The following is a 16,023-nucleotide window of genomic DNA, read 5'->3' on the forward strand; positions in this document are numbered from 1 at the left end:
GTAGTACTAGCTAGATGGCATGCAGTTGCTTTTGCGTGGATAAATGCAAAAGATCTCTTAGCTTCTCAATAATTGTGATATTTCTAGTTTACGGTACTTGAAACATTGCCTACTTTTCTTGGAACAGGGTCCAAGACCTTAATTAATTAGGTTGGTAAAGAATTTATTCGAAGGGTTATTTTGATTGGTTAATAGGTGAGGATAATAAGTTAGGTCTAAAGTCATAATAATAGCTAAATGACATGAAATGAAAATGATTGAAAGACATATATGTGGAGTTCCAGTTAAATCACACTTGATATCAACCTTTTGATCCTTTTTTTGAGGATTAGCTACTGTAACACTACCACGCACAAGGATGAAGAATCACATGATCCTTTCTGAATTTGCGGAACCCCTATTGGAACTAGGGTCAATGCGTGTCCCTTGTAAACTCTGCTTAAATTAGGGTTTACAATGCAAAATGGATCACTATATGATGCTAAATTGCTAAAAACAATTATCTAATAATACCTATTTAAGACTCTATATTACAAAACATAAGGACATTTTTCCTTATTTACAAAATATACCAGCAAAATTACAAAGTATATTAAATTTAGGTTTAATGGGATACACACAATTTTAGGTTTTTTTAAGGAAGATAATCTGATTTTAAATGTGATCTTAATTCTATGATAGTTACCATTCAACTTCTTCTTCTTTTTAAAAATCTCTCTCTCTCTCTCTCTTTATGATAGACACCATTTTCATACCTAAAATCCATCTTCTCTCCTAGTATAAATTTTCAAACCAATATTACAAAGTATTTTTGATTACTAACTTGTGTATTAATTGTATATAAAAATTGATTTGTATCGTTTTGAGATATATATGATCATTGTGTGTTTTGAAAATCTGTATAAATTATATAAACTGTAGCTTTAAAAAATGTTGAAAACTAATATATGTATGAAATGTGTATGGAGTCTGCTATATGTCATTTTTTAGATATATGCGGCACAATGTGTATGAAATGCGAACAAATTTGATACCAATTAGTCTTAAAAATGCTGAAAACTGATATGTGTATGAAATGTGGATGAAATATGGTTTGTATTAATCAGAAAAGTTATTATACATATATATTTTCTCATTATCTATACATACTTTGATCAGATTTTATACAATTTATATGTACTTTTGTTATATCCCGTATTTTTATACATTGGGATATTTTAAGCTAAACGCGACAAGTTAAAGACAAGACTATTTTAAGGTACGAGGTAGAGGCTTTAACTTCCGATTTTGTTTCACGTCACAAGTTGCCTATAAATTTTATTTGGTATAATAATATTATTGGAGATTAGGAATTAATTAACCATGATTAGATTATTAAGTGGGATTAAAATTTAATCACTTTACTAATTAGGCCTAAGAGGCGTGTGGGCCCCACCCGAATATAAAAAAAAAGGGGGGGGGGGGGAATCAAAATCAGAAAATAATAACAAAACAAGTGCAATGGTGACTCAACCGAAGGGGGAGCACGTGTAATCATATAGGGAGCCATACATATACCTAAACAAGTCATGAAATGTTCATTTCATGAACTTGCTTCAAGAGCTAAACAAACCCAAAAGAAAGGAGTTGAGGGGAGAGGGTCACGACCAGATTGCTTAGACAAGCAGTGGAGGGATTTTGTTGAAACTTCAAGTGTAATTAATGTCTCAAAGTGTTGTGGATATTCAAGTGGTTAGCAAGGTTAACAAATCAACTTGTTAAGGTAAGAATTGATTACTCCTTTTACATTTAGAATGAGTTTGGATGTATTGTGAATATGTATAAATGTGAATTGAGTGTATAAAAAAAATTGTGCATGAAGAAATTGGATTGTTGTTGTTGAATTCTTAAGTGAGCCGTGGGATGGGTTTATGTGGAGTAATGTTTAAATTTCTTGTACATGTATTGAGAATGGTTTGAATGTGGTAGTGTGTATGAAAGGAATGAAAATTTTGGAAGTTTGTATGTTTGGAAATGAAGCCGTGTAGGGACTGGTTTAGGAGAGTTAATGGACTGTTTTATATGATGCTTTAGTTGTTGTTGTTAGGGACATTGTGGTGCATTGTATGCATTATAAATATGTGAGTTGAGGTGTAAAATAAATGGTATATGTTGAAGTAGAAAAACAGTCCAAACCGTGGACTGTTTTAGTAAAAAGGATAAATTAATTTATTTTGAATGTTGATTGTTGTTACGGACGTGTAGTGAAGATGAAGTTTAATGGTTCAAGTTGAAATTGAAATGGTTTGTGGGCTGTTGTAGGAGCTAATGTGATGCCAATATAGTTCTTATAATTGTATAAATGAAGTTGTTAGACGTGTGGATTATTGGTGCATTTCATGAAATCGAAAGAAAGAATGTGTTGTTGTGATTCTTGTAAACTTGATAGATATATGTTGAACACACGGAATTGTAAATGGTAATGTTATGTTGTTGTTTTGGCCGTGAGTAGGGACTGTTTTGATCAAGTATGATAGTTAATTTTAAGTAGAATTATAGTTGTTGTTGTCCCGAACTATATGGCGAAAAGATTGGAAAGTTAAAGTGGAAATTGTGTTGATACGACCCTATTGTCGTTTTTATTGAATTGAAGGAATTGGAAGTATAAGTATGCCCATATATTGTTATTGGTATTTCTGTGTCTACAGGAGCACAATTGGAAATTTGGAATAGGTGAACCTATAGGGGAAGTGTTGCCAAATTTTCGCCAAAATGTTAGATAAAAGAATGAATTATAGAGTGGCGAACTAGAAAATATGATTACTAACAACAACGTCACTTTTATATAAATAGGCGAAAAGAACGACGAGGCAAAAAGGATTCACGGATAGTCATCGACAGGTATGTAAAGCCTATCCCTTCCTTCTTTTGGCATGTCCTAGAAGCAAGTAAGATATGATATGAGCCTTGGGGAAATTCTACTCTCTAATTCCAAGCATGAGTCATGATTTTTTTTCATTCTCGATGTTAAAACTTTTAGGATAGTCACGTTATTATTTCGAGCCTATTATATGATTAACTAATAAATGATGTATAGAAATTCCTACTCTTAAAGAATTGCATAATTAGAGGTACACTTGACTTTCACGCGCTATATCTCGTTAAGTTGATGCGTGTATATGAATCCTGAAACGTTCCTTGCCATAGTTTGTAATGACATTTAGAAAGAACTTAATATGCTTATTATCCTGATACTTGAGAGCTGATTAGTTTACTTAGCTATTGAGTCTCAAAAGATGATTTGTATGTATGTGGTTGCTTACTACTCCGCTCGTGCTTACCATTACATCCTTCACTGAGTCCCGGGCCAGGACATGTTTTCGTGCGCACATTCATTGCATTATTCACCGAGTCCCTCACTAGAGGGCCGGGACACGTTATATATATATATGTATATGATAATATGATGACATGATGATATGGGGATGGCGGCCAGGATGGCATATGATCATTACTCACCGAGTCCCTCACTAGAGGGCCGGGACACGTTATATATATTATATACAGAATGATTGCTTAACTATGATTATTAAACTCTACAATGATATGGATATGATGTTGACACTTATGATTTATGTTCAAAGGTAAGTCTTATGGTTTTCTGGTTATTGTACTGGGTCCTACACTCCTTGTCTCAGTATGATCCTAATTACTATATTTCATGCTTTACATGCTCAGTACATATTTCGTACTGACCCCCTTTCTTCGGGGGGCTGCGTTTCATGCCCGCAGGTACAGACGCTCGTTTCGGAGATCCGCCAGCCTAGGATATCTATTCAGCTACTTTGGAGTGCTCCTTTGTTCCGGAGCCTAGCTTGTGGTATAGATCCTTTTGTTGTATATGTATGTGTTTGTTCAGGGTACGGCGGGGCCCTGTCCCGTCATATGATACTGTCATTACTCTTAGAGGTCTGTGGACATTTGTGTGGGTCTGTATATAGTTACTGCTTCGTTGTGTGGACATGACTTGTGTTTGGGACGTACCCATTCGTAGTGGCAGCCTTGTCGACTTGCGTATATATATATATATATATATATGTTTGGGATGTTGTGTGTAGTGGTAGCCTTGTCGGCTTGCGTAGATATATATGTTTGTTGTTGTGGATATTGTGACTCCTCGGGAGACAGGTGGCTATGACTTGCATATATGTGACAACTTTAAAATAACGTCTTGCCTTTATATACGAATAAGATCTTGATATGCTAGCTGTAGATGATTATAGTTAACAGGTGATATGAGTGTCCAACTCGGGCACTAGTCACGGCCTACGGGGTTGGATCGTGACAACTTTATCATAATCACAATATACATATAACTTTTATACATATTTCATACGTAGAAATTATAACAAATTTATACATTTATACATATTGCATACACAAATTAATATGTATTTATTTTTTGGTGTATGAACTTTGTACGGAATCTGGTTTGTATCAATTACAAGTTTATTATACATATTTTTCTCAAAATTTATACATACTTTGATTAGATTTTATACAATTTATATGTACTTTATAATAATCAAAATACACATACAATTTTTTTACATATTTCATGTATAAAAATTATAAGAATCAATACAGTTATACATATTGCATATGAAAATTATACATATATGTTTTTTGGTGTATGAACTTTGTACATAGAAATTACCGATTATAATAGACTTTTTGAGTACAAGTTGAAGAAAATTAGGTAACAATGTCTCTTAATTTTGAATGGGGAGAGAAAAGTGGATGAAATAAGGAAGCAAAGTTGGAGAAAATCTGGCAACTATATCTCTAAATTTTGAATGGAGAGAGAAAAGTTGATAAAATAAGTAAAACGATTTCCTTACCTTATTTAATGTGTTTTATTTGCTTCTTTTTAATTTATCTAATTCGTATATATTTTGTAACAAGTCTGTTGATATATTTTGTAAACTGAAAAATATTGTCGTGTTCTGTAAATATACCCTCTTATCATGTACATATATATTTTTTGCCCAATTGATAATCTGAATGTATATAGCAAGTGGCAAATAGATGGTTTCAGTTGAAGTTGAGTGAGTCCAAATCGAATGAATTCATAATGGGTCATACCTAATCATGCTCAAAAGTTAGTTGGGTTGAAATAAATTGGATTAAGATAAGCTAAATAATTGGTCATAATCTAATTAACCTACCTAACTCTTATCACGTTTTAATTCTTCGTTTGTTTTTTTATAGTTCGTTTAACTAAAAAATAAAATTAATAATAAAAATTTATTCTTTATTTGTATATAGCTATATATAACATATCAAAGACAAATATTATTTTAATATTTTAATAATATTTCTCATGCAGTGTCAATGAGCTACATACACTTCAAATCAGCACACTTTCTTTTTAAACTAGTTGAACTTGGATGAATCAAGATTAACTGAGTTAACAAACGAGCGGATTGAACAAATTATATCTTCATGAATTAATGTTGTCATCCTTCTGGTATTCATGCAAAAATTTAATTACGTTTTATCCTTCCTTGGTTTGTTGGATAATTTCATATCAAAATGCCACGTAGGCTCTAAACGCACCCGGCTCCTCGCATGCGAATTGGAAGAAGGATACTGATTCACGTTTTAGGAAATTAGGTGGAATCCAATTAATTTTGTTCAAATAGTATATTTATGTTAAAAGTTTACCAAATATATAGACAGATATTGTATTTTATTATTAAAAGTACAAATCCCACATTTTAAGTAGAAATCATATATTTTAAAATTTACCTATACATATACTTTAGGTGACCACATATATAACTTAAATTCTTATTAACACTCCCTCCGGATTGAGCCCAAGACTTTTCTAACCCAAAAATTAATTTTTGGAACCAAAATAACTCATTAAAAAAAAAAACTAAATAGCCTTTACGCACACATTATGTGTGTTAAAAGCACCAAAGTGTAGTTTTACACTTTGGTCCTTTCACGCACAGATTCTGTGCGTGAAATGCCTTTCCCCCCAAGCCCCAACCCTTATTCTTTGGAAATCAAACTCAAAATTAAGCTTTTTTCCATACTTTAACCGAAAATTAGTCACGTTTCAAAACACCGGAATATAAATATTTTATATAGAACTTAATATTTTTTTTCGTGTACAATAATATCGACTTATTACATCAAGTATACATATAAATTTAGATCGCCATTTTAGAGGTTTTAAAGTGCTCCGAAGTAAGTTTGAAAACTCATTATACATATACATTTAGATCGTCATTATAGGGTTCTAATTAATATAGGACGTCGCACGAGTTATTATTAATCGACAATAAATACTAAAATAACTAATTATCATTAAAAAAATAATACCCAAAAATATATATAATATTAACATAAAATGTAGATTTTATTTACAAATATACAATCTCCAAAGGCCTAAGGATCCTCCTAACCCCACCACCCTCACTATCAGCAGGATCCTCTCTCCTCCTCTTAATGACAGGATGATTTATGGCATGATCATCCTTTCTTCCCTTCTTCAGGCCCTGGGTGAAAATATGCTTCCTGGGGGAGAGACGGCGACGGTCTCCACCTGAGTAGCCTCAGTATATGCATCAGGAGATGACTCAATCGAAGGAGACTGGACCACAGGAGCAGAATAATTAACCTGAAATAACATATAAACAATTTAATGTTTCATAAACTAAACATGAAATAACATATAAACAATTATTTAATAAATTATTTTTTTGTAAAAAAAAAAAAACCGTGTGTCGACGGCCTCCTGAGAAGGCTGGTAAAAGGGCTCCTTAGCTGGCTCCTCAACGGTCTCCTGAGCGCTACCCGGAGCTGTAGCTGGAGGTGGAGACGGGTCAATCTGAACAAGAGGAGACGGGTCCACAGGCGCAGAAGAATAAACCTATAATACATGTAAATAATTTAGTTTAAATTAATAAAATAATTAATTAATACATTATTTTATTGTAAAAAATAAACCTGTGTGTCGATGGGCTCCTGAGATGGCATGTGAGAGCGCTCCTAAGTGGCCCGCGGAGCCGGAGATGCAAATGGTGCCGTAGGCCCGGCTGTAGGACGAAGAAAGTAGTCATCGAAAATAATATCAAAGTTTATGTCCTCATCTCCGTCTCCCATATGTAGATCACTAACTAGCACCTGTGGAAATGATGACCAAGGATCATAATGTGGGAACATCTCTAGCGTATATCCAGGTCTCTGTGAAGTCGACGGCCTGGAAGAAGAAGTCGACGGGATATCTGTAGCCGACGGAGCCTGACGGGCGATATCGTCAGGATCATCTACTAGATCTCTACCAGCCCGACCACTTCTGCCAGCCCGATCACCTTTATCAGCCCGACCACCTCTATGAGCCCTACCATTCTCAGGAACACCCTATGGAACACCCTCTGGTGCAGGCTCTGGTGCAGGCTTTGGAACATCCTCATCGACACTATGCCATTCCTGTGCCCGTGTCATACCAGTGTCGGTAAGCTGAACTATATGTGCTGCATATGCCGCTATCCTGGGGTCGGTGGACTCCGTAAGGGGAATGCTCACATATCGTATCATCAGAGTCATCCGTAGCTGCATATATTTGCAAATTTTAAGAATTAAATAAATTCGTAAAGTAATACATAATAAGACGATGGATTAAGTTTAAGACTAATAAAACTTACCAGCGCCTCATACGCTCCTGAGAGTGACGTATATCCTCGGCCATCAGGAACGGAGTAGAGGGGTTGGCAATCAAGGAGCGAGTGATACGCATGTACCACGTCATGTACTCATGGACCGAAGTGTCATGTCCGACCGCCGCTAGAGTAGTCATCCTCGCGTTCCATGCATCGACTTCCTGGTGCATTCGCGCCCGCCATGCCGCACTGTCGATCGAACGGTCGTCCCTGGTATAGTGGGTGTGCTCCCAACGTGTAGTTTCGGATATGTTCTGTACATGCCCAAAATGTCGTAATACGCTGTCGGGTGCGTGATGCTCAACGATGTCCATATGGATCAATGGACACCGTGCCATCCACATGTGCTCACCAGCCCTACCAAACGCTGGTAGCTGACCTAAAATCTGATCATACGGCGTCCATATGAAAGCTTATAAAAGGAATTCAAGTAGTTAACAATCAAAGACTAACAAAAATAACAAACTAATGTTAAATTAAAAGAACTTACCTCGGGCGCCGTCATGCGGTCTAATTGATCCCTAAACGGGAGAATGACATGGTGCGTCTCCACACCTCTGGTACGGCCTCATGACCATCTCCGCGCGTATGACATATCCTCAGCAACATAGTTATCGGGAGGGTGAGTAGCTATGGGCTAAAAAGGTCTCAACCTAGTCCACACCCATATCAATCATAGTCATCAAAAAAATTATTTATCAGTCGTCGTTTCGAAAAAATATATTTAGTGTTTTATCTATACACACTTAAATATATTACCTGAAGAAGAGGGCTAAATGCAGCGACCTCAAATCTCTCGCCCATAGAGGCTCGATCAAATCCTCTGTACATGTAAGCCAGGACAACGGCGCCCCAACTGTAACATCCCAGCTGGTCTAGATCCTCAATAAAGAGCAGATACCTCAAGCTCATATCCGCACCCGACATGTTCAGAAACATGATGCCCTCGAATATGATGAGAAGATATAAGCGAGCACGTCGGTCAACATCAGCCTGAGGTGTCGCCTCGTCAATCGGATCCTGCAGATCTACGAGGCGCAAGTGAGCATGGAGGGAGGACCGCAACAACCGACTCCGTCCACGCATATCCCTCTGCAGAGGCTCGAAACCAGTGAGCCTAGTCAACTCCCGGCGATACGGCAGCATCTCCGGAGGCTCTACTTTATACAATTCCTGTCCATGAATCTGTAGACCATAAATCACCTCGACATCATGGAGGGTGATAGTAGCCTTGCCAGTGCGGAGAAGAAATGTATAGGTCTCTGGTCGCCAGCGCTTTATCATGGCTGTCCCTAGAGCCCTATCGCGCACAAGCCGACCAACCTCGATGCACCGGTAGATACTGCCCCGACGTAGTATATCTATGACACGAGGATGTGGGGGAATAACCTCTAGAATATCCCATGCTGACTCCCCCGAACGGGTACGGACCACTCTACTAGACGATACCGGTGCATCCCATACATACTGGGACCTATGCTCATGCTATAGATAAAGTACCTCTCTGTTGTCGAAGGGCCCCGGCTCCATGGTGGTGTCCTATCTATTTTAGGCATTTTAAATTAATCAGTAATACATGAAGTAAGGATTAAAGTGGTATATTTTTTACGCATTTTAAATTAATCATTATTTTTTTTATTAATCTCTAATATGTAGTATTATTTATGTAATCTTTTACCGAGAAATTATATAAAGGATTGAATCCTAAACTAAGGATTTTTTCAATTTCTAATTAGCAAATAAATAAATTAACAATTAAAGATATAAAGATTAATAATTAACAAATCAAAAAATTAACAATTAGCTAGCAAACAATTAGCATATAATTAATAAATAAATAATTAACCAACTAATCAAATAATTAACAAATAAACAATTGGCTTAACAAAAACTAAATAAATAATTAGCTAGTCTAACAATTGAAATAACTAATCTAACAATTACCAAATATTAAATAAACAATTAACAACAAATAAAAAAATAAAAAAAATAATTAGCATATATTTAATAAATAAAAAATCAACTAACTAATCAAATAATTAACAAATAAACAATTGGCTTAACAAAAACTAAATAAATAATTACCTAGTCTAACAATTGAAATAACTAATCTAACAATTACCAAATACTAAATAAACAATTAACAAATTAACAACAAATAAATAAAAAATTAAAAAAAATTAAAAAACGGGCTGAAAACAGCCATTTTGCGCACAAAAAAGTGCGTAAAAGTTTTTTTTTGTCCATATTCGCACAATAATAATGCTTAGGTTAATAATGTAATAGAAAAATCGTAGTAAAATACCTAGATTGAAGCTTTGATTTTGAGTTTTTGAATTGAATTATACGTCATTTTATTGAGAAGAAACTTGTTCCTAGACTTCAATATATCAAAAATATTGACTTTTGGGTTGGAAATCAACAAGAAAACGATGTTTTTGATCGCGTGGGACCTCGGAAAGGGACCTTTAATTGCTGATTTTTTTTTTTGAATTGGGGGACCAATTGGGAAGAAGAAGGGCCCGATTTATTTGACCTCTTTTACCTACAGATTCTGTACGTAAAAGGACTTAAGTGTAAAACTACACTTTGTACCTTTTACGCACATAATGTGTGTGTAAAGGCTATTTAGGTTTTTTTTTTAATGGGTTATTTGGATTCCAAAAATTTATTTTTGGGTTACAAAAGTCTTGGGCCCCTCCGGATTAAAAAGAGTGTTTTCTTAGTCATTTGCATACTTCTTTAAAAAATCCTAACTCTAAAAAAAAAAAGTAATTTGACTAAACTAGCCCTAGTTAAATATGTATTGGGATTTGATCACATAGCACTTAATAGGGGCAAGTTTGAAAAATAAGATTAACTCTTTCTTGATTTGATAAGTGGACACTTTTTTTTACCAAAAAAATAACGAAAACTCTTTCTTGATTTGATAAGTGAACACTTTTTCTGACCCAAAAAAAAAAAAAGCGGACACTCTTTTTGACGAGTAAGAGTAATTTGGAATGAGCTTTAAAACCGGACAACCTTCCCAATATTTCACATTGTAGTGCTATAAGCAAGAGAGGCAAAGAACCCCACCTCTCTCTCTCTCTCTCTCTGTCAAATATTGGAAAAACTGTATTCAGCAAAAGGAGGAAATTGTTAGCTGTTATAAAGCAGCGGTGCATATGGAAACCGCCTTTCACTGGTTGTGCCTTCTTACATTTTCCTATGTGTTACTATTGTTTGCACAAAAGGCGTTCATTCATCTCTGGTGGACACCAAAAAGAATTCAAAAACACTTCAAGAATCAAGGAATCACAGGTCCCAAATACCATTTTTTGTTCGGTAACCTCAAAGAGATTGCAAGTTTCACTACTTCATCTTGGCCTTCGTCTTTTATCTCCCATGACATTCTTCCTAGAGTTCTTCCCTTTTACCATCATTGGAAGAAAATCTATGGTACTTTTTCAATTTTATTCCCTTTTAATTAACCTATTACCAATTTTTACATCATCAATCATTCAGTCACTCAAAGGATATTTTAAAATAAGCTTCCTTAAAATGTGGGATTTGAAATCTTTAAATATATAATACTATGTAATATGTTACCCCACAATATATATTAGTACTTAAACTCAATTTGTATTATCATGATTAAACTTGCATGACGCAAAGAAGAAAATAATCAGTTTGAATTTCATAATTAACAGTAATTTTGATCCAAAATTTTAACGCGTCCTTATTCTCAGCTCTTCTTTCCGTTTCTTTTACTCTATCGGCCATATTTGGAATCTAGCTATTACAATGTTCTAACCAGCTTTGCAGGTATATTCGAATTGGCTGAGTTCATGTGGAATATCTAGGCCAAATAACGTTTATGTTTTTTTCTAGCTTAAAATGGGATGGACGTACATGTACTTGTCATCTTTCTAGTTTAATTCTGTTAACTAATTTTGGTGGTATTAAACATATAGGTTCAACATTTGTTATATGGTTTGGACCAACGGCTCGTGTCACCATATCTGATCCAGCTCTCATTAGGGATATATTCGTCCTGAAATCAGACAACTTTGAGAAAAATGAATCACCAGCGCTTGTGAAGAAGCTCGAAGGTGATGGTTTGCTTAGTCTCAAAGGAGAAAAATGGGCTCACCATCGGAAGATTATTACACCCACATTTTACATAGAAAATCTCAAGGTAAGATTGCATCTTGAGGATGCCTATATTTAGCACAAAAGGACAACAAGTTTGGCATTTCTTTCCATGTTTTAATTTCTATTCTTAAAATTTACCAAAAAATAAAACGGTCTAGTGATTAATGAAGCATGTTGAAAATTATGAGATTTTGAATCCCAACTGAAACAAACACATTAGATTGTTTCTTCTGGAAGTAGAGGTGCACCTTAAATTGGCCAGACATCACGATTATAAAAAAAAAGATTATTGTGTGTAAAACTTTTTTAGTAAAAGTTCTAATTCCTATTTATCTTTCGTTTTACTACGTATAGCTAATGATTCCCATGATGGGGAAGCGTATGACGGAGCCAAACATCACGATTGTAAATATATATATATATATATATATATATATATATATATATATATATATTGTGTGTAAAACTTTTTTAGTAGAAGTTCTAACTCCTATTTATCTTTCGTTTTACTACGTATAGTTAATGATTCCCATGATGGGGAAGCGTATGACGGAGATGTTGGACAAATGGTCAAAAATGTCAAACACCAGTGGAAAAGTGGAAATCGAAGTATCAGAAATGTTCTCCACATTGGCAGAAGATGTCATTACGCGTATTGTGTTTGGAAACAGCTACGAAGATGGAAGAGCCATCTTCGAATTACAAGCACAACAAATGGTTTACGCCACTGAAGCATATCAAAAAGTTTTCATCCCTGGATACAGGTATATACTCCCTCACAATTAATGATTACTCCCTCTGTCTCTATTTATGTGTCATATTTTGAATTTCGAAAATATGTTATTTTTAATTTTAATCGTGAATTTAGACATAGTATCTTTAAGTTTTTAAAGTAAAATTCATATATTTGGAAACGACATCAGAACTGTATAATAACAACTCAAAATATTCAAAAGGCACATAGAAATCAATGTAAAAAAAAAACTTGTTTGATTCTTGAAATCCGAAAATGTGTCACATAAATTGTGACAGAGGGAGTATAATACGCACAATAAGACCTCCCTATAACAATTATCTTCCACAATAACATTTCACTTTAACCCAGATTTTTCATATTATGTATAACATTCCGCTATATCAACCCAAAAATATCGACAGACGAGTCTGATAGGTTGGATTGCTATATATAATAGGAGTGTAACCATAATGAATCAGAGTAACGCGTTATGATTTGGTAGTTAGTGGTTTGTGCAGAATCTTGAAACAATTATAAAGTGAAAAAAGGGTTTTGTTTTATCTTTGTGTTGGACAGGTTCTTGCCCACTAAAAAGAATAGAATTTCTTGGAGATTGGATAAAGAGGTACGAAAATCTTTGATGAAACTGATTGAAGAAAGAAGAAAAATATCGACTCATCAGTTGTTGTCAGACGAATGTCCAAATGATTTATTGGAAGTAATGATCAAAGCTACAACAAGTCATGAATATAGAAATAGTTCAAACATCACAGTTAATGACATTGTCGAGGAATGCAAGACCATCTTCTTTGCCGGCAAACATACGACGTCGAATTTGTTGACGTGGACGACAATCCTATTGGCCGTGCATCCTCAGTGGCAGGAACTAGCACGTGAGGAGGTTTTGCGTGTCTGTGGAGCACGTGATATCCCCTCTAAAGACGATCTTGCTAAGCTTAAGACGGTAAGCATAAGCTTTTGTTAATTATATTACCATAATCATGCTTTTCTCTAAAACAACCCAACACTTGCATGTGGTAAAAGCCAACAGACCAACACTTTGTTCTTGGAAAATCAAGATAATCTTCGCATGATACTGCGTCTATTAGATAATGCTTCATTTTCTTTTGGAGAAGCTTTATAATTATGTGTCTTACTAAGAGACCAGATCATCAAGCCTTTTAGTTTAAATATGTTTTAAAGTAAAGAAATTTTAACCTTCATTTTTCACTCAACTATATATATTTCAAGTTACTAGACTATGCTTGTGACAAGATATATTATTTTTGATAAGTCTTAAATTAAATGACCTGATAATGTACAAAAGTTTAAATTGCCAACATATAGTACTATATAAAGTTAAACTCACACTACCCAAAAATTTCTATTTTCCCGCCGATTTTCCACAGAAAAATTTTCAATGGCTATTTCCCATTGAATGTTGGTGGAAAACATAAATAGTAGAGTTTTCGCACGAAAAATTTATGAAGTTTTGTTCCGTGGGAATCAGGTGAGAAAATTATGTTTTATAACACAAATTTCCCACTGAATGACAGTGAAAAAAACTTTTTTTCTAGTAGTGTTAGAGCCCGTTTGGATTGGCTTATAAGTTGTTTATAAGCTGTTTTCAGCTTTTTTGAATGTTTGGCTGGCCAGTTTAAAGCCATTTTGTGCTTAGAATAAGCCCCAAAAATAATTGTGCCCGTCTGGTTTAGCTTATTTAAAATAGCTTATAAGCTGAAAATAACTTATAAGTCAAAAAAAATAAGTTGGTCTACCCCAACTTATTTTTTGCTTTTTTTAAGCCCATCCAAACAGGCTCTTAGTGCTCAATTTGGTTTATAAGGTTAATAACTCCATTAATCTCAGTAAGTTACCTATAATATTACTGTAGTACATATAAGTTAAAGTTATATATATATATATATATATATATAAACCGTCAGTTTAAAAAAATTATATTATCATGTCATTCAAAGGATATTTACATGTAATTAGCTGTCTTAAAATGTGAGATTTATAATCTTAAAAATAAAGTAGGTTATCTGAAACATGTAACTATAGAACTTGACTGTGTAAAAATTATTTGCAATAACGATATTTTTATAACTTAAACTCTAAGTGAAATTAACTCTAGTTTTGTAACGCTTTACTTACATGTATTTAAGTGATTGCATGTGTAATTTGTTTTAAAAAAAAAAAGAAGATTGACGTTGTTTAAAAGTGTAGCGTGTGCATATATTTTGGTATGTGTTAGTTTCAGTTTATTAAGATGTTCACTCATAATTAACGTAGTCAAACTTTTGATTTTGGCAGCTCGGAATGATAATTAACGAATCCGTCCGGCTATATCCACCTGCAGTGGCAGCAATTAGACGTGCCAAAATTGACACACAACTAGGGGATTTCTCATTACCCCAAGGGACAGAGCTCCTAATACCAATTATAGCAATTCATCACGATCCAGTACTATGGGGACAAGACGCTAACGAATTTAATCCCGCAAGATTTAGTCGAGGTGTGGCACAAGCAGCAAAACACCCCATGGCATTCATGCCATTTGGCCTTGGTGCCCGACGATGCGTCGGCCAAAATTTAGCAGTGTTGCAAGCTAAATTAGCAATAGCTATGATCTTGCAGCGGTTTTCCTTCGATCTTTCTCCAAGTTACCAACATGCTCCTACTATTTTGATGCTCTTATGTCCACAACATGGTGCTCCAATTATCTTCCAAAAGTTGTAGTTGACATCCTTGTATACATAATCTAGTATATGTGCATGCTTGTACAAAGCAAAATTTTCCAGATCAAATTAAATGTTCTGTGTGTACAATCCAATCCCTTCTCTTCCTTTTCCAACTCTAGTAAATTAGTTGCAATTTCAGAGCATTTTTCTGCGCGGATTACCCTTCAAAGGCAGAGGCAGACCCGGGATTTTGACACAGAGGGGCACTAATAACCACTGCCCTAATATAATTATGTCACTTATTGGCACTAATAACCACTGCCCTAATATAATTATGTCACTTATTGGCACTAATAACCACTGCCCTAATATAATTATGTCACTTATTATGTGAAAGTTTGGCATGCAACTCTTTGAAAAATTAATAATTGTGCTAAGTTATTGGTAAAGTAGCAAAAATAGAAATAAACATACTGCAAGCGAGACTCGAACCTAGGTGTCATATAAGAACCTATGGGAACAACAACCAAATGCAACAAATCAATGGTATCTCTCAGGGTCCTTTTAAATAATATACATGGTCCTTTTAAATAATATACATTCTTTAATATATATACAGCATATATGTACCGGATATTCCCGAGGTTGGGAGGGACACGTGACCCCCTCCTAATAGGGTGGTGACTTAAAATATCACGAGGTTCTGGGTTCGAATCCCCTCTCAGTATAAATAAATAAAATAAAAAACAATTTC

The 16,023-nt window shown here is 34.7% G+C and overlaps 1 protein-coding gene and 1 long non-coding RNA gene across 2 annotated transcripts; both read left to right on the top strand.

Moving 5' to 3' along the window:
* The first annotated feature begins 1,577 nt into the window (after positions 1 to 1,577).
* Positions 1,578 to 4,051, top strand: LOC132634349 (uncharacterized). The gene is made up of 3 exons (XR_009580121.1): positions 1,578 to 1,762; positions 2,833 to 2,880; positions 3,772 to 4,051. It is a non-coding gene; the product is annotated as an uncharacterized LOC132634349 (long non-coding RNA).
* A 6,633-nt stretch (positions 4,052 to 10,684) lies between these two features.
* LOC132633326 (cytochrome P450 734A1-like) lies at positions 10,685 to 15,479 on the top strand. Its single transcript, XM_060349650.1, has 5 exons — positions 10,685 to 11,153; positions 11,669 to 11,892; positions 12,369 to 12,613; positions 13,162 to 13,549; positions 14,902 to 15,479. Exons 1-5 carry the CDS (start codon positions 10,880 to 10,882, stop codon positions 15,325 to 15,327), a joined length of 1,557 nt encoding a protein of 518 aa, XP_060205633.1. The 5' UTR covers positions 10,685 to 10,879; the 3' UTR covers positions 15,328 to 15,479.
* The last annotated feature ends 544 nt before the right edge of the window (positions 15,480 to 16,023 follow it).

Source organism: Lycium barbarum, chromosome 3, assembly GCF_019175385.1.
Source record: "Lycium barbarum isolate Lr01 chromosome 3, ASM1917538v2, whole genome shotgun sequence".
NCBI lineage: Eukaryota > Viridiplantae > Streptophyta > Magnoliopsida > Solanales > Solanaceae > Lycium > Lycium barbarum.

What these genes read in the sequence shown, in the direction of transcription:
- LOC132633326 (XM_060349650.1), top strand. Translation starts at nt 10,880, where the DNA reads ATGGAAACCGCCTTTCACTGGTTGTGCCTTCTTACATTTTCCTATGTG. An exon ending in TCATTGGAAGAAAATCTATG is followed by an intron (nt 11,154 to 11,668) that starts GTACTTTTTCAA and finishes TTAAACATATAG; the next exon opens with GTTCAACATTTGTTATATGG. An exon ending in GTTTTCATCCCTGGATACAG is followed by an intron (nt 12,614 to 13,161) that starts GTATATACTCCC and finishes TGTGTTGGACAG; the next exon opens with GTTCTTGCCCACTAAAAAGA.